The sequence below is a fragment of the Elephas maximus genome, chromosome X (genome assembly GCF_024166365.1).
Source record: "Elephas maximus indicus isolate mEleMax1 chromosome X, mEleMax1 primary haplotype, whole genome shotgun sequence".
NCBI classification, from domain to species: domain Eukaryota; kingdom Metazoa; phylum Chordata; class Mammalia; order Proboscidea; family Elephantidae; genus Elephas; species Elephas maximus.
This window is the reverse complement of record NC_064846.1, coordinates 100,045,689-100,062,474: the sequence shown is the minus strand read 5'-3', so window position 1 is coordinate 100,062,474 and position 16,786 is coordinate 100,045,689. Positions and strand designations below refer to the sequence as shown.

The following is a 16,786-nucleotide window of genomic DNA, read 5'->3' as shown; positions in this document are numbered from 1 at the left end:
TTTCCCCCTGTTCTTGAAATCAGTTTGAGCACTTCCTACATGCTGGGTGCTTCTTTGCAAGTGACAGCACACATGAGCTAGGGGAAGGACCAAGGCACCCATTTCTCAGGGGGGAACAGAAACAAAGTAGTCTGGATTTCCTGTCAGAGCATCCCACATCCTCTCTGTGCCCCAGAGCATATGCTCCCATCCCTATCACCTTCAACCTTCTATAACTGCATGCCCACTAGGCTAGATGTCCTTCCAAAAGGAACATGGTCCTGGGGCAGAGACGCATAGCATGAGGCCACCCTCTGCTTGAGACTGTGGTATATATAACAGATATTTCAGGCCTGGGCCCAAAATAGTATGGGTAGATGCAGCCTCCGGCTCCTCACCGCAGTGCCATCCTATTCTGCAGATGAGGAATCAATGCTCAAAGAGTTTAAGTAGCCCACCCAAGGTCACGCAACTAGTGTGTCAGCCTGGTCTGATTCCAAGTCCATTGGACTTTCCACTCTACCATGTGGCCTCCACCACTTTACATGGAGAAGCCATGCAGAGGCTAGAAATAAGGAAAAGACTCACGGAAAGATTGAAAGAACAGACAGTAGCTGAGGAACATGTAGCCCTAGAGAGTTCGGGGCACCTTTGACAACCCTGCAATTTTTGCCCCCATTGTATAGGTGGAGAATTTGGCACTTATGCAGCAATGTGCATGTGACAAATCTGAAATGACCAGGTGTACGTGGGCTGTGTGTTGGAGCCCAAGCTGGTCCTCTGGCTGCCTTAGGTAAAAGTGGTTTTCAAAAGGAAAACAGCCACGGAAAACCTGGAAACCATTTAAAAACACATTATGGGGGCTCAGAAAATGGGATCTCTGGCAAGAGGAAGTAACGGAGACAACAAAAAAGTGGACGTATTTCTTTGCCCCACTGTGTACAAATCATTACATGAGGCAGGTGCCCCAGGCAGATCCAGCAGACCACACTGTGGCAAATGCACAGGATGTTCTGGACTAAATTGACAAGTTTGATGCAGGTGAATCACTGGGACCAGACGACATTCACCCAAGAGGGATGGAACAGGGGAGCTGTGGGACAAATGGTGTAAGATGTCATTGCCAAAAGCCAAGAGACTGAGGGACTCACTGCTTAGAAAGAGAGTTCTTTATGGCTGCCTGAAGCTAGGCACCTCACTTCCACCCTGAGCAGGCTGGCTGAATCTCTGGCAAAGAGCAGAGTTATAGAGCCAGGTGAGTACAGACAAGTTGCTGGGGAAAAGACAGCCAGTCTCCTGGAGGGGAAATTGGGCCTAAACCTGATCCATTCTATTCGAGCTTTATGAGGCAGAAACTAAGTGTGGACTATGGGGTAGCAGGAGGTATCTATTATTTAAACTTTCCAAGGACTGTTGACAAGATCTTATACTGTAAACTTTCTTCTAAAAATTGAGTTGCCATGGAATTTAGGGCATTGTTTGTTCAGAGACAGGAAATGGACAAAATGGTCGGAAGAGAATAATTTTGTGTAGCTCTCTAGTTTACAAAGTTCAATCACATCTGATATCATTTGATTTTCCCAAGAGCCTTTAAGGTAAGCAGAAGAGGGATTATTAGTTCCATTTTACAGATGAGGAAACTCAGGTTCAAAGCTAACTGATTGCCCAAAGTCACATGACTTAAGGATGGTAGAACCTGAACTCAAAGACAAGTGGATCTTAAGGAATCCAGGCCTGCAAGAATCTCTGTGTCAGGAGATGGGACTGTTTGGGAGCTAGAGAAGAAAAGACATGCACAGGGATCCTGGAGCCCTCAACGCAGACTAGTTGGGGCACAAGCAGTATCAGAGATGGGCTTTTTATTCTGTCCATTGTTTTCCTCAATACAGGTGCTGAATGAGAAAGCATGTGTGAGGGGGCCTTCAGGATACCTCTCCCCTAGGGCCTTCCCTGCCACTTGAGGCTATCTCCCTTGTAGCCCAGTGGAACAGGGCAGAGAAGAGCTGGAAGGAGAGAGATGAAGGGGAAGGGAGGGGAGTGCAGAAAACAACCAAGTGGACAGCCCCTCCCCATCTTGTTGTTGTTAGGTGCAGTCAAGTTGGTTCCGACTCATAGCGACCCTATGTACCACAAAACGAAACATTGCGCCATCCTTACAACCCTTGTTATACTTGAGCCCATTGTTGCAGCCACTGTGTCAATCCATCTCACTGGGGCCTGGCCAGATCTTAAGGCCTGGTCAAATCTTGGCCTCCCCATCTTGAGGCTTGGCCAAATCAGTTTTGTCCTCCAGATTCACCAGTTCCACACCTTCTAGCCAGGCTTCTGGCGATGTCTGTCAAACCATCACCAGCTACTGGGTCTCTGACATGCCAAAAGTGATCTTATGCTGGTCAAACAGTTTGTGTAGGGCATCAATATAGAGTGCGTGGTATTTAGCGATAGTCTTCTGGCTTGGGTTCTCAATCTTGGGCAGTGGTAGAGGCTCCCCCACTGCCAGGGGGAACAGAGAAGGAAAAGGGAAAAGCATCAGAATACTTCACTCCTCAGAATGGGCCCCAACCCTCGAATCCAGGTTCTCCTCACCCTCACCCTCACCCCACCACTACCCTAGCCAACCTCTCTGCCTCTGGCACACCCAGAGCTCAGATTAGGCCTCAGAACTGGCTCATGTATCCTAAACCAAGGCTTCCCACAGAAAGGCCCACTCACCAATGGTGGTTACAGGCTGAGCGTAGAGCAGAGGGCCTCTGGAGTTCCTGATGAAGCGCGTCCACAGAAAGCACAAAGGTAGATATGTGCCATGCTCTGGAACCACTTCTGCAAGCAGTGGACAAAGCCTCAGGATTGAAAATAGGCTGATCATAGAAGTCTGTCTCCCCAAAGAAATAACTGGAGATTAGAGCCACCCTTCAGAGGAAAGGTGTGTTCCTTGAGGCCCAAAATGGTAGGGACCCAGCTGAAAGCCAGACATGCTGACTGTCAGTGGTCCCTAGGACTGCCTACAGTCTCCTCAGGCCCCAACCTAGCTGTACATAGGTCCAGGCTAAGTGGGAGGGTTCCACAGCCTACCCCAGGCTGCCTGTAGGGACAAAGCAGCAGCAAGCTAAAGGAAGCAAGCCCCAGACTCCTGTGAGCCCACAGGCCTGTAACCCTGGGAGAAAAGACCCAAGGGCTATTTCATTTGTCTTTCTTCCCTTTAACACACATGCTAAGTTTGGCTCTCTCTGAGATGTAATTGCAGCCAGCCCCCTTTTATAGAGTAACTGTGAGAGGTTAGTGAAAGGGAGAACAGGCTCAAGGCTGGCCCTCTAGCATTTCTTCCTAAGCAGAAATGCCTCCAGGCCCTCGCCCCAGCTCTACCCCAACCCAGAAATGGCTTTCCTCCTCTCTCTTTAAGGATACCATTTTCTCAAAACCCCCTCCTCCTTCCCTGTTAGGCTTTCGGAACCTCTCCTCCCAGCCTGGACCAGAGCTATCCTTACCCATGCCAAAGGGGCGTGTACACAAAGGCACTCTGATTCTTTAAGACCAGGGTGGTAGAGCCTGGCTGGTTGTATCTGCACTCTGCCAGGCCACTGACACCACGATGAGCAAACTTTCCTCCCTACTTCTTCAAAGGAGGGGAAGATCAAGGAGCCTCACATCAGGCAGGTGAGCCAGGGGTGACTTTTTAAGACCAGAGGGGATCACAGAGTTAGCCTTTTATCCATTCCCCCCACATCTCTCCCTTGGAGAATCATTTTTTTCTTTGGCTTTACCTCCTAGGAGCCAATTCACCTGCAGATATTGTATAGTCTCTGGGGAAAGGCAACCAGAAAAAGGCTCCCAGTGTGAGCATATAGAAGGTGAGGCCAGAAAAGATCTTGGAGAAGCCTGTGATCTCTGTGACAAAGTGGCCAAAGTAGGAAAGGGACACGATGCCATGAGGGTGACAGACAAGGATGTAGTTGTGGTTGGGAGAGATATCATGAGTCATCCAAAGCTGTGGAGGAAGATGGAGTCAGGAGTGGTCTAGCCAAGGAAGTGTGTTCCTCTTTTGCCTAGAGACCTCGAAGGGAAAGGGCTGCTATGTCCAACCATGCAGGTTGGATAATGTACAACTCCAGGGGGCGTGTCATTCACAAAGGCCTCAGTGTGAATGGCACCCTCCATCCCCCACCCTGACCCAACTGCTAGCACTGGAGTTGGGGCTGGTCCCTGAGTCTGAGTAGGAACCTGGGGATACTCACATTGAGAGGGAAGTAATCACAGTACCATTTCCACAGGTGCCAATGCCTCACACAGGTAAGCTGGCAGCCACCTGAAAACAGAGCCAACATAGCCAAGTTTTGCCCCACCCCCCATTGTCCTCTTCTGAGCCCTTTTGGGACTGCCACAGGGTATTCTCACCTCCTGCTGTTTCCCAGCTTCTTAAGTGACAACTAGGATGGAGCTATAGCAAGCCAGGGCCAACTTAGGACAAACCTAACTCTCTGCTTCACTAACTGCCTCTTCCCCAACTCACTCCAGTTCTGGTTTGGGCCTTTCTATCACCTTAACGGAAACCCTGATGGCGTAGTGGTTAAGTGCTACGGCTGCTAACTACAGGATCAGCAGTTTGAATCCACCAGGCACTCCTTGGAAACTCTATGGGGCAGTTCTACTCTGTCCTATAGGGTCGCTATGAGTCGGAATCGACTTGATGGCCCTGGGTTTTTTTTGTTTGTTTGTTTATCACCTTAATAGGACTGCTTTTCTCAGCTTCTCTAGCCCAGGGAATGCCAGCTGAAGAGCTGCCTGGGACATAGCCAGAATATCTCAGGATTATAAGGTGAGAAAAGGAAAGAGGTGATCACATGTGGCAACACAGCACCAGTAAGGCCCTTACCTCGCTCAAGGGTCTTCCAGTCAAAAGCCAGCCAGGTGAAAATGAACACAGTGATTGGCCAGTATGATGTGAACACCACCAGGTAGAGGTTGCCACAGGTCACATAGTGATTGCTGGAGGAAGCCCAGCCTAGAGTCAATGAATTGTGAACAGTCCCTCACCCTTACCCTCCCTCCAGAGTCCTGTCTACCCCAAGGTTTCATGCTGTCTCACTCATGCTCACTCAAAGCTCTCACTACCTCACCCCAGCACATGGCTCACATGCTCACCAAAGTAGGAATGGGTCATGATCTCATGAGGGGGACAAACTCTTCTCCTCCCTGGCCTTGGGAACCTGACTCAGGTCTTGAATGCAAGATGTTTTCCTCCCCACCTGTACTTAACACAGTAAGCCCTCTAGTCCCCAGGACCAGCTCCAGCAGGGCTGTGGGCTGCATCTGGAGTCTGTTTAATGGCAGAGAGCCAGTGGTGAGTCACAATGATCTGGTCATCAGAAGTTGGGGGTCCTGGAAAGATAGAACCAGGGACACTTTTCCTTCGATTCACGGTTTCTTCATATCGTCTCTGCGAAGCTATAGTGGAAGTAATACCAGAGAAAGAGAAGACCTAGCTTCAGTCAGGTTCAGAACACCCAAGACTGGCAAACAAGAAACAAGGGAAAATGTAAGATAGAATAGAATAAGGTACTGGAAGACTGTAGGGTGACATGTTAGGAAAGATTTAAGGAAGAAGAGAAGTCATATGGGGCCACACTCTCTTGGAATTATTACTGGACTCAGTTTTTAAAAGATTTGTAAGACTGTGAGAGAAGAGTGGGTCCAAACAAAGGTTAGAAAAGACAGAAAACACTTCAACTGAACATAGCAGATTGAACACAACTGTTTATCTTGACTCCTTGCTGGAGCTGCATAAAAAGTACCACGAAAAAAGTTTTAAAAGAGAGGTCCACAAGGAGAAACAGAATTAGAGAGGAGCCAATGGTGGATGAGAGATATGAGCAAAAATTTTGCATGCTGAAAAGTAGATGGAGAAGGGCTTAGAACAAAGAAAGTTTGTTCTGCAAACAGCAAGCTTGCTCTGCAAATCCCATCTGCAAGGGGATATGCCAACAAGAAGCAAGCCTGTTTGCACTGGAGAATCTAGGAAAGACTCAGAATTTGGAGGCACCAGGTGTCACAAAAGGCAAGGGTGAGGCACAGGACTAATAAACAGGAAGATTGATTGAATGACAAAGAAGTAGTTAGAGCCCAGGTTCCTCCTCTCCCCTGCACAACTGGATAATGGAAAGATTATTATCTAAACCAAATAGACTCTAGACTCAGATACTTACAGCAGGCGTGGCTAAGGTATACACAGCTAAACTGTTAATCAAATAGGAAGATAGAATAAAGACATTCCAGATATACACAAAACTCAAACCATTAGCTGTCAAGTCGACTCCAACTCAGAGAGACCCCATGTGCGTCAGAGTAGAACTGATTTTTCAGAAGTAGATCACCAGGCCTTTTTTCAAGGTGCCTCTGGGTGGATTCCAACTGCCAACCTTTTAGTTAGCAGCCGAGTGAGTTAACAGTTTGCACCACCCAGAGGCTCAGATATACACAGTCGCATAATTTGTCTCCCATGTCTCTTTCTAAGGAAACTATTGGAAGATGAGCGCCAACAACATGAGAGAGTAAGTCAAGAAAGAAGGCATGGGAGCCAGGGAAAAAAAGAGGGACCAACAAAGAAAGCGACATGGGCCGGGACTAGGATGAGGCAAGCAAGGTGCCCAGAGCACGGAATTTAAGGAGACAGTCCCCAAGTCATGCAAGTACTAACCCCACACTTACACAATCCTAAGAATGAGCACCTTCTTCAATTTTGCACCAGACCACCTGAAAGGCTCTGGAGGTGACAGCTGTGCATGAGGCCAGACTGTAACAGGAGGATGGATGGGGGCTCTAACACCAATGTCCTCAAGGAAAAAAAAAGAGGAGCGAGGAGACATACAATTCCTGATGTGTTTGTACATATTGAGAGATTAACGTATCTGTGAAGAGTTTGGGGATGAATTAGTGATAAGTACGTAGATGACTAAATAAATAAATAATGAGGCAATAACTCCAGGGAAAACAAGAAGTTGCACAAGAAAGGAAATGTAATCTTAGTACACCAAACAGCTCAAATTGTAAATAATATTTTCCTAGTCAAAGGACTCCCTGGGTAGAGCAAACAGTTAAGCGCTTGAGTACTAGCCAAAAGGTTGGCAGTTTGAACCCACTCAGAGGCACCTTGGAAGACAGGCCTGGTGATCTGCTTCCAAAAGGTCACAGCCTTGAAAACCCTATGGAGTGCAGGGGTATCAAAAATATCGAATACACCATGGACTGCCAGAAGAGCAATCAAATCTGTCTTGAAAGAAATACAGCCAGAATGCTCCTTAGAAGCAAGGATGGTGAGCCTTCATCTCACATACTTTGGACATGTTATCAGGAGGGACCAATCCCTGGAGAAAGACATCACACCTGGTAAAGAAGAGGGTCAACGCAAAAGGGGAAGACCCTCAATGAGATGGATTGACACAGTGGCTGCAACAATGGACTCGAACATAACAATGATTGTGAGGATGGCACGGGACTGGGTAGTGGTTCGTTCTGCTGTACATAGGGTTGCTGTGAGCGGGAACCAACTGGTTAGCACCCAACAACAACAATAACGACAGCAAAATATTTGTCATGGTAACTGGTTACCTCTGGGGAGTGAGATTAGGGATTGAATTGAGGCAGAAGAGATAACAGCCTAGTGGCTCCAGCCCTCCTACATTGGACCTGGCCCACGGAGGCCTTCAATAAACGGTCATTCTCCCTCCCCATGCCCCAGTGCTATATCAGCTCCTAGGCCTTGGGGACTTTTCTCTATCATGGGCACACAGTGGCAGTAGGGGTGTAAGTATAGGACAAGACCTCAAGAAAGATAATGGAATAGAACCCAACATCTTAAATCTTCCAGGTTAGAGCAGGATCTAGAGACAAGAATTAGTTACAGGTACCACAAGGCCACCAACTCTGGTTTCTGAGAATCCTGAAGCCAAGACTGAAGAAGAAAGGCAGCCTTGTTAACCAAGAGGAAGAACCCCGCGCTCAGGGAGGAAAACTGCTCTTCTTGAAGAATAGTCTCACCAAATACCAAACAGCCCTTTTGAAAAAGCAGATGGGCAAATGGTCCTCTCTGAAAAGCAGGTGACTAAGCAGACCAGCTCTGAAAAGACCAGTTCTGGCAGACTAACCTCAGATTTTTTGAGACCTGGAAGCTGGAGGGATGAGAGGGGTGGTAGCCCACCCCTCCAGCCAGGTCGGAGACTCAGCCCTTACTAAACAGAAAGAAGGCCTATGCCACAGGGTGGGGAAGTGTCCAAAAGTCCAGCTGGAGTCCTCATCCTCAGTAGGAGGCCATTCTGAGCTAGTCTCTTCCACCTTTTAGTCAGGAATTTTCACATATGCAGAAAGCCTAGCTTCCTCCTTGCTCCCTGGCCTAGCATATAACCCAGGGACATATCTATACCAAACCTCCCAGTCATTAGTGAGGGAGAAGATGCAAGAGGCAGAGAAAGGAACGCATATGCTGGAATCAGGCCCCCACGGGCTCATCTCCCCAAGCCCAGCTCCTCCACTTCCTAGCTGTGTGATCTTGGACAGGCCACTTATACTACATGTATCTCAGCTGCCTCATTTGTACAGTGGAGATTATTCTCCACATATGGTCTTAGAACAGTGCCTAGCAGGAAGAAAGTGTTCAATAGATGTTAAGTATTGTTATGTGAGTGTTAGCTATCATTCTGTGTGTGTAGCTATTCCTATGTATCACTACGCATAGTATTCGTTTCTACCTCATGAGATCGTCATGAGGCTAAAATGAAATAATAGGTGTGAAAGTACCTGGTACAAAGTAAGTGCCTAGTACATATGAATTACCTTCTCCTTCAAGGTCCCTTCCAGCTCTGATTGCCCACCATTCCTAGGGTTAATACTAATCTTTTCAGCATTGAGAGGGCCTGGCGCCCACCCCAAGCAGGCCTCTGAGCTCCCCATTCCCTGTCCTCTGGCTCGATGGTGGGTTGAGAGAAGGAATGCCCACCTTCTCTATTCACCGGTATGTCCCTGTGCCAACCCTAGGCTCCCGGGGCCTACCTGCATTCTTCATTGCCAGATATCTTACAAGGTCATTTTAGTTCATGCTCCTGCCTCCAGCCAGTACTCATCTCAACCACCAGGCAAATGAGAATTTTTTCCAGGTCCGCCTCCCACAGAGCTGGTTTACTTTAGCTCTTAGAACACAGTGGCCAGCACATAAGTAATTTTCACAAAGTGTTTGTGGTGTAGGTGTTCAAAAATGGGATGGACAAATGGATGAATCCCTCTGGATAAGAGGTTTTTCAGAGTCTCCCTCTGACACTGGACCAACTCTCTCCCACTGAAGGTTTGCTTGAGTCCCTGCAGTTGCAGATAAGCCTCGTTCCTCGGTTAGCCTCAGTGGAACTGCTCTCCACCTTCCGGAACATGCCTTCCGTGCCCCACTGTAGACCCAGGAGGGCCCACGATATACATCTGCACTCAAGACATGCACACACACACATATACACACACACCTGCATAGGTAAACATCCATATGTGAACACACATGCCCACATGTGCACACACATGCCCACATGTACACACATTCACACCTGCATAAGCACACACCCATATGTGCACACACATGCCCACATGTGCACACACAGATCCCATGATACAGCTTTGAGTTACACAGGTCAAAAACACATTTGTCAAAATTCAGTGAAAGAAGACTTCAGGGAATACTTTTGGTTTAAGGTTTAAAGATTATCTCAGGGCAATAGTTTCAGGGGTTCATCCAGCGTCCATGGCTCCAGAAAGTGTGGAGTCCATGAGAATATGAAATTCTATCCTGCAATTCCCCCCTTTTGATCAGATTCCTCTACAAGATCTTTGATCAAAATGTTCAGTAGTGGTAGTCAGGCACCATCTACTTCTGGTCTCACGGCAAAGGAGGCAGTTGTTCATGGAGGCAATTAGCCACACATTCCATATCTTCCTCCTATTCCTGACTCTCCTTCTTCCTCTGTTGCTCCAGGCAAATAGGGACCAATTGTTGTACCCTGGGTGGCTGCTTGCAAGCTCTTAAAACCCCAGGCACTACACAATGAACTAAGAGGTAGAACAGGAGCACTAAACACAGTATTAGCCCAAGTAACTGGGATGTCCCATGAAACCGTGACCCTAAACCTCCAAACCAAAGAACCAAATCCCATGAAGTATTTGGTTGTACATAAGCAGCTGCTCTTTTTTTTTTTTTTGTAATTATTATGACTATATCTAACACACTACTTTTGACAATTCAACTTCCTACAAGTGTACAACTTATTGACAAATGTGATTTCTCCATGCATGTACATGTGTGCATGTGACCTTTGTGTATGGGTATATACGTACAAATGAAAACACGTGTCTAGTGTCCATGGATAGCATCTCCAAGTATGTGTCTGTGTGCTGTGGGGCTGTGTGAGTATGAAAGCATCTAAGTCCAGCCAGGTGTGTGCTGCAGGCGAAATACATGGACACGTGAAAGACTGGAAGTATTTATTAATGCAAAATATAATTACTAAGGAAAAAAAAATTTTTTTTTTTTGTAAGGGCATAGTCTAAGCCAGGCACTGATCTAGGGGGCGGGATTATTTCAGTGAGCAGAGTAACCAAACAAACAAAAAATACCCTACCTTTGTGTAGTTTACATTCTGGTGGGGGAAGACAGACAATACAAATTAATTAATTAATTAGTATGCTATAATGTGATACCACCAGTTGCCCTCCTGTAGACTCTGACTCATGGCAACCCCATGTGTGTAGAATAGGACTGTGCTCCATAGTGTTTTCAGTGGCTGATTTTTCAGAAGTAGATTGCCAGACCTTTCTTCTGAGGCACCTCTGGGTAGATGCGAATCTCCAACTTTTTGGTTAGCAGCCAAGCATGTTAACCATTTGCACCACCTAGGGACTCCCATAACGCAATTAGTGCTCTGAGGCCCAAATGCCTTCACAGGGGAGTCTCATTGGTGAACACCTACCATGCACCCCGCCGTTGCCTGGGTACCTTCCCTATATCCAGCATTGTCCTATCCAGTTCTACAGAAAATATATGAAGGGTGTTGGCTGGAATGGTGGTTCTGTGAAGAGACTTGTGGGAAGTGAGGCTAGAGAGGGTAGCAGGACCAATCTCCAAAAGTCTGGACACTAGGATGAAGAGTTTGGATTTAATCCTGTGGGCACTGAGGAGGCAGGGTCAGCTTCTGAGCAGGGATGGTGACTTGTGCCAAATGCCACCTGAGGACAACTGTCAGGCATAGGGTGGCTGTCAGAGCCCAGGGGCCCAGCTGTCTCCATGATTGACAATGCTCACCTTCTCCTCTTGCAGGACCAGCTCTATCTCCACGTAGAGTAAGTGGATGGGCTCATGGGGGCTTTCACGGGCATAGAAAGGCCTGCTGGCCCAGACCTCTCTCCCCATTAGACTGAATTATTGTTTGGGGTAGGAGTAGCCCATCCCCCATTAGGATCCAGGCCTTTGTTAGGGAAACTTCCTGAGACAGTCCCCTATGGAGGAGCAAATCTCTGTGAACATTAAACACAGGTGGGAGGTGAGGGAGGAGAGGAGCCACAGGTGATGGCCACGATTCTGATTTTAGTCCTGGGTGGAGAGTGGGGATGAGGAATGCAGGAGGAGGAGCACTTCCTGCAGGGTGGGCGAAGCAACTTATGAGCTTAGTTTGGGCCACTATTTGTGAGAAGGGCCTGTGGGACAAGCAGGCCCTGTGAGGGCTAGTAAATCCAGCTGTAAGTTTCTAAAGTGTATTCTGCTACCTCTGGGCTTCCAGAGATTTGCCACAAGGGCAGTTTCAGGGGGATAAAGACGGGGAGGCTGAGCGGGGAACTCTGGACTCCCCACCCCCCACTTAAAACAGAGGACCAGCTCTCTTTTGATCTATTTATGATTGGAAGTCCATGAAAGATTGTATTTAACAAAACGATTCTCGGGAGTGGAGTAGAGGAAGAACATTCTGCAAGGCCCTGAGGGAGCCTAGCAGGAGAAGGATCTGCACATTCCTGCCAAGAAGAAGATGCCTCAGCTCAGCCCCAGCTGGGGGTGGGTCATAGGCCAAGTGCATGTGGCTGCGGAGACATTTCCAGGGACCACAGCCAAGGCAGCAAGAGGAGACTGGGGCCGGCCTGAAAAAGAGTAAGAGCTGCCTGCTAGAAAGAAAGATTGTCTGGGGTCTGAGTGGTTACTTCTTCCACTGATCCACTCCCAATGGGGTCCTCATGCATGTCAAGCCCAGCCTTGAGGATTTGTGTTGTTCTCGCTTCTTCATGTGTCTGTCCCCTGCATGCCAACTACTCATCCTGGCCCCCCGAGTCAGGGAGAATTTAGGGCAGGAACTGGGTCTTACTGTTCTCATATGTCCAGCCCCTAATACAGGCCACACAGTAGACACTCACCGATGTTTGTTAATAACATGTCTGAGTGAATGGAAGCCCGACTTGTGTGGCATTGGGGGATTTCCAAGGCTTGGTTTCCCCATGTGTAAACAGGAGGTAATGAGCTGTCCTTCTCAAACTTGTAAGAACTCAGAGAAGTGACAAATAGCAGTCGCTTTAGGAACTGTGAAATGATGTCCACGTTTAGGTTGTTGCTGTCACTGTCTGTAGATTAAGCGGAGGAGAGAGTGGCTTTTTGATTTTGATCAAAAATTCCATAGAAGAATTCTGTTCAAAGGGGGGAAAATGCAGAACATTTTGATCAAAAATTCTATAGAAGAATTCTGATTGAAAGGGGGGAAATGCAGAACAGAATTTCAAATTCTTATGGAATCCAGACTTTCTGAATCCATTGAGCCTGGATGAATCACTGAAACTATTTCTCTGAGATAGTCTTTAAACCTTAAACCAAAAATATGCCCTGAAGTCTTCTTTAAACCAAACAATAGTTTAGCTTAACAGTAAAGAATGTCTGTCTTGAGTATTGTGCTCTTTTAAAGAGCTATCTATATGGGATCAAATTGACAACAGCAACTCAAAAAGTTAGATCAGAAGCTTGGTGGGCAGTAAGTTAATGTTAATTGGGGAGGAACAACTCAGAAAAAGAGGGTGAGAATGGTTGCACAACTTGAAAGATGTAATCAATGTCACTAAATTGTACATGCAGAAATTGTTGAATTGGTGTATGTTCTGTGTATATTTTCAACAAAAAAATAAAAGAATTTTTTAAGTTAAAAAAAAAGAAGGGGACAGTTGTATGTGGGGAGAATGGAGGAGCACTGGGAAGAGAAGGCCCAGAACTATACTAACCTGCCCTGGGATGGACTACCCTCTGAGAAAGGGCGTCAGAGATTCAAGAACAAAATCAATGATAGTGTGAGCATTTGGAATATTCTAGAAGCTCTGTCTCTCCATCCCCACAAAGAAGGCCATGTGCCAAGCTGAGGTACCTGCACGCATCTTAACACCGAACAGAGAAAAGGTCAAGGCTATTTGGAGGTTTCCAGTCCTGAGTCTTATCACCCCCCTACCAATTATGGCCCCATCCCACCTGCGCAAAATCCCTGGATATTCTGGAGCTCAGAGACTGTCAGGGCTAGAAGGGTCCTCAGAGGCTTTTCATTCCAAACCAGTCAAAGGAGGATTCTTCTTCACCATAATTGAGCCCCCTGCCAGTGAAATCCTTCTTCCTACTCTCAGATCCAGGCCCCCACCCCCACTATTCCTACTCTACCACCACCATCATCAGTTGTCATAGAGTTGATAGTGACCCCACATGTTTCAGAGTAGAACTGCACTCCATAGGGTTTTCAATGGCTGTGACCTTTCAGAAGCAGATCTCCAGGACTTTCTACTTCTTCTTTTTTCAGCAGAACACACCAATTCAACCGTTCCTACATGTACAATTCAGTGACTTTGATTACATTCTTGGGTTGTGCAACCATTTTCACCTTCCTTTTCTGAGTTGTTTCTCCCCAATTAACATTAACTTACTGCCCACCAAGCTTCTGATCTAACCTTTTGAGTTGCTGTTGTCAATTCGATCCCATATAGGGGAAGGAGATGGACAGGAAAGGCCAAGCCCACACTTGACCATTTCTCCCAGAAGATTCACCCCTCCACCTCCAACCTCATGTCACTGGTGACTGTAACGGATCCCAAACTACCATGTGTGCTCATGTGGTTCCACAGTATATGCAAAGGGAGGATAAAGAAACTGCTCTGGGTACATAAACCATTAATGAGAAGAGCAGAGGAAGAAAAAGAGATTGGACCCAAGACAGGATACGAATCTCTATTCCTAAGCACAGTTGCAATTTTTCATGTATTTTTTTATAGTTCAGCAGTAATTTGGTTTTAGCCTTTCTTCTATTTGGCCATAAGCTCCTTGAGGTTAGAAATCTCTATTTTGCTCATTGTTATATCCGTAGTGCCTAGAGCAGTGCCTACTGGCTGAATTACTGAACAAATAAATGAATGAGCAAAGGTCAGAGATAGGAGCAGGGTCAGGAACAAGGTTGAGGTCAGTACAGAAATGTGGCCTGACCAGAGCAGGGAAAGCTTACGGCCTTCGAGCGCTAAGGGGCAGGTGGGAGATTGGCTTCCTGTTGCCCAGTTCCCCTTACCACCTTACATCCAACACAGCCTGGTGACGTAAGCCCTCCTCAGCAAGTGCTCAGGATAGAGTGATTCTCCAGATGCTGAGCCTGTTGGAGCTGTGAATGCAGGACATGATAGGACGATTTCCTAACACTGTGTGCTTTGTGTCTAAGTAGGATGACTTGAATATAATGGCTGGCGTTTGACAATTTCTCAACAGCCCTTGAACTCACTGGAAATCTCCCTCTGATGTGGCTAGGAACCCAGTCCAGTCAAACACTTAAAACACTTAGGGACCGTTAAAGTCGGAACTAACGAGGAGGCCGGTTACCATGGAAACTGCCACCCCTGGTGGCCTCTTAAGGGAAGAAAGAATGAGGGCGACAAAGTGGAAAAGGGCGGATTTGGGGGGAGCTGGAGCTGGAAGGTAGAGACTGGTGCATAGTGGAAGGAAGGAATTACTATTTATTACCAGCTTACCAGCTCCTTGGTGCCAGGCACTATGCTGAGCACTTGGCATACTTTTTTTTTTCTTTGTGTTTTAGGCAAAAGTTTCCCGTTCCATAGTTTGTACATAAAGTGTTTCATGACCTTGGTTTCAATCCCCACTATGTGTCAGCGTTCTCCCCATTTCCGCCCCAGGTTCCCCCTTTTCTTTTGTCATGATTTCCTACCCCTTCCTGCCTTCTCATCTTCGCTTTTGGGCAGATAATGCCCTTTCGATCTGTATAATTGATCGTTCTAAGGAATACGTTCCTCTCGGGTGTTATTTTTTATCTTATGGGCTTGTCTATTGTCCAGCTGGGATATGATCTCCCGGAATGTCTTCCTTTCTAGGTCAGAAGGGTATCTTAGGGCCAGAGTCTTGGGTGTTCCCCCAGTCTCTGTCTGGTCTTTTTTGTGAATTTCATTTTTTGTTCTACAATTTTCTCCTGCTCTGTCCAGGACCCTGTGTTGTGATCCCAGTCAGAGCAGTTGGTAGTGGTAGCTGGGCACCATCTAGTTCTGGTCTCGGGGTCAGGTAGGGTGTGGTTCATGTGGTTCATTAGTCCTTTGGATTAATTACTCCCTTGAGTCTTTGGTCTTCTTCACTCTCCCCTCACTCTGAATGGGAAGAGACCAATTAACTTTTAAGACCTCAGATACTACTCACCAAAGTAGGACACAGAACATTGTCCTTACATATTATGTTGTGCCAATTGACGTAGGTGTCCCCCAAGTCTATGTTTCTTTGATGTCTAGCCTAGGAGCTTCATCCTATGAGGTGCTTGGTTATGTCTAAGAGGTTTCCCTGACTATACCCTTTGTGTGCACTATATGAGCCACGCCTACAGCCATGTATGTACAGCTATTCGCAATCAAATCTGTATTTGCCAGTGGATGTGTTCCTTTATAGTTTCTCTCATCTCTTGGTGTATTTGTCCACCCATAAATTACTGTTTGTTAATACTATTGCTGCGAAATTGTCTAAGCTATAGTAGTTACTGTAGTTGCCCATTATTCTTGCATTCCTCTCAGTGTCTTCTCTTGCCTTGGTCATGTTGTACTATATTATGTATTGCCTTTCCCTCTACCAATATTAACTCATGTTTTCTAACTGGTAATTTTCCCTCCCTCTCCCTTCTGTCCCTGGTAACCATCAAATAATGTTTTTCTTTTTTTTTTTTCTTGTGTGTAAATCTTTTGTTGTTACTTTATGGTAGTGGTCTCATGCAATATTTGTCCTTTCGTGATTGACTTATTTCACTCAGCATAGTGTCCTCCAGATTCATCCATGTTGTGAGATGTTTCCTGGATTCATCATTATTCTCTGTCATTGCGTAGCACTCCATTGTGTGTGTGTACCAGTTTGTTAATCCATTCATCTGTTGATAGGCACTTAGGTTGTTTCCATCTTTTGACATTGTGAATAAAGCTGCAATGAACATGGGTGTGCATATGCCTATTCATGTGATAGCTCTTATTTCTTTAGGGTATATACCTACGGGTGGGATTGCTGGATCATATGGTATTTCTATTTCAAGCTTTTTGAGGAATGCCATATCGTTTTCCAAAGCAGTTGTACTATTTTACATTCCCATCAGCAGTGTATCAGTTCCAATCTTCCCACAACCACACCAACATTTGTTATTTTCTGTTTTTTTGATTGGTGCCAGTAATGCCAAGGTGAAATGGTATCTCATTGTAGTTCTGATTTACAACTCTCCAATAGCTAATGATTGTGTGCATTTCTTCATATGTTAGCCAC

General features: G+C 46.5%; 1 protein-coding gene across 1 annotated transcript; it reads right to left on the bottom strand.

The window, feature by feature from the left end:
- Positions 1–2,317: 2,317 nt before the first annotated feature.
- Positions 2,318–11,410, bottom strand: LOC126068762 (acyl-CoA wax alcohol acyltransferase 2-like). The gene is given in 11 exon segments (XM_049871474.1): positions 2,318–2,472; positions 2,692–2,748; positions 2,751–2,822; positions 2,825–2,889; positions 3,465–3,557; positions 3,741–3,964; positions 4,212–4,282; positions 4,850–4,978; positions 5,260–5,421; positions 9,293–9,404; positions 11,303–11,410. Coding segments are annotated over 11 exon segments (1,248 nt in total).
- Positions 11,411–16,786: the final 5,376 nt, after the last annotated feature.